This window comes from Marmota marmota, unplaced genomic scaffold (assembly GCF_001458135.2).
Source record: "Marmota marmota marmota unplaced genomic scaffold, marMar, whole genome shotgun sequence".
Taxonomy (NCBI): Eukaryota; Metazoa; Chordata; class Mammalia; order Rodentia; family Sciuridae; genus Marmota; species Marmota marmota.
In genome coordinates this window covers 10,925,815-10,927,053 of record NW_026000249.1, presented here as the reverse complement: position 1 = coordinate 10,927,053, position 1,239 = coordinate 10,925,815, and the positions used below count along the sequence as shown (strand labels likewise).

At 56.6% G+C, this 1,239-nt stretch overlaps 1 protein-coding gene across 1 annotated transcript in view; it reads left to right on the top strand.

The window, feature by feature from the left end:
• Positions 1-1,017: 1,017 nt before the first annotated feature.
• The window catches only part of Klhl34 (kelch like family member 34), a 3,985-nt gene continuing 3,763 nt past the window's right edge, over positions 1,018-1,239 (top strand). The window contains exon 1 of the mRNA XM_048796375.1: positions 1,018-1,218. Within this exon, the coding sequence (XP_048652332.1) occupies positions 1,018-1,218 (201 nt within the window). The remainder of the gene's footprint in view (positions 1,219-1,239) is intronic.

Here is a 1,239-nt window from a genome sequence, read left to right as displayed (position 1 = left end):
GTGCTGGGTGTTTCTTATAAAAATAACTTCACCAGGAGGAGTCCTCCCAAGAAACTCCAGCTCTATCGAGCTTTGCTATCTTCCTGCTCATTATCATGACATTGAGGATGTAGCAGCCAGTAATTAGATCAGACATGGAAAAACAGGGAGAGAAAACTATAAAGAATTATTTCTTTTAAAGGAAGTGGCCAAAGAAAATCCAAATCAGCTACAACTTCCTTGTCCATGTTGCAAAGGGATGGGTTGAGCAGGGTCCAAGAATGGAAAGAAAGAACCCAGCTGGGGCGGTACCGAAGGGGTGGGAGCAAATTCCCAAATGGGGAATATGAAAAGAGGCATCCTCAGAGACATGACCTGCCTTGGGAAGGGCGCAGAATAGGCCCAGTATCTCGCACGCACGGGTGAGCCCAGGTGAGTAGAGCGTTACTCAGCGTCCCTGGCGGGAAGCCTGGATTCGTCCAGGAGACCTTTTTCCGAAGTCTCCTTTGTGCATAGCAGCCCTGCTGGGTGTCAGCGCGCAAAGTCACCATTTAATTCCCGCTAGCTCCAGACACATTAGGGCCTCTTTAAAGCAGAAAGCTGATCCAGGGGCTTCCTTCCCGGGCACAGCTGCACCAGAAGGTCGACAGTCGTCCTGCCCAGCAGGGCGCCTCTTCCTGGACACCACCAGGTTGAGGCTCTCTGGAGACTTGTACCTCACAGGAGCGTTCGCTCCCTACCCATAACCAAGGTACAGAAACACTTCTGGTGACTAGCGGCCAGTCGGGCCACCCGAATCAGGTCCCTGGTCCGGTTCGCTTTCTCCTGGGCCCCCACCCTCTGTTCGCAGCCAGCAGTTGGGGCGGGGCGCGCCAGACAGGCCGAGGTGGCGCGCTATTCCTGTCACTGTGAGCTACCAGCATGTTATGTGCGGCGCCCAATCACGCTTTCAACTAGCTGCGCGCTGCGCTGACCTGCGGCCCTCCCCTGTCCCCTAGTCTAATCCCCTAGGCCTTGATTTGATCCTCTACGCGGAACATGCTCACCCCCCCTCTGCCCCGTAGCCAGTTGTCTCTGGCCCTCCCGGGTGCCCTCAGAACCCGTCCTACTCGTCCACAACCAGGAGGTCAGAACCCTCACCCCACACTACCAGAACGCCTGCAGTCGGGCTGCATCTGCGTTTTTGGGCCGTCGGATATCTTGTGCCTCCGCTGGCCACCGGCAGCTCGGCCCTTCCAGGTGATGGTGCGCGGCCACCGC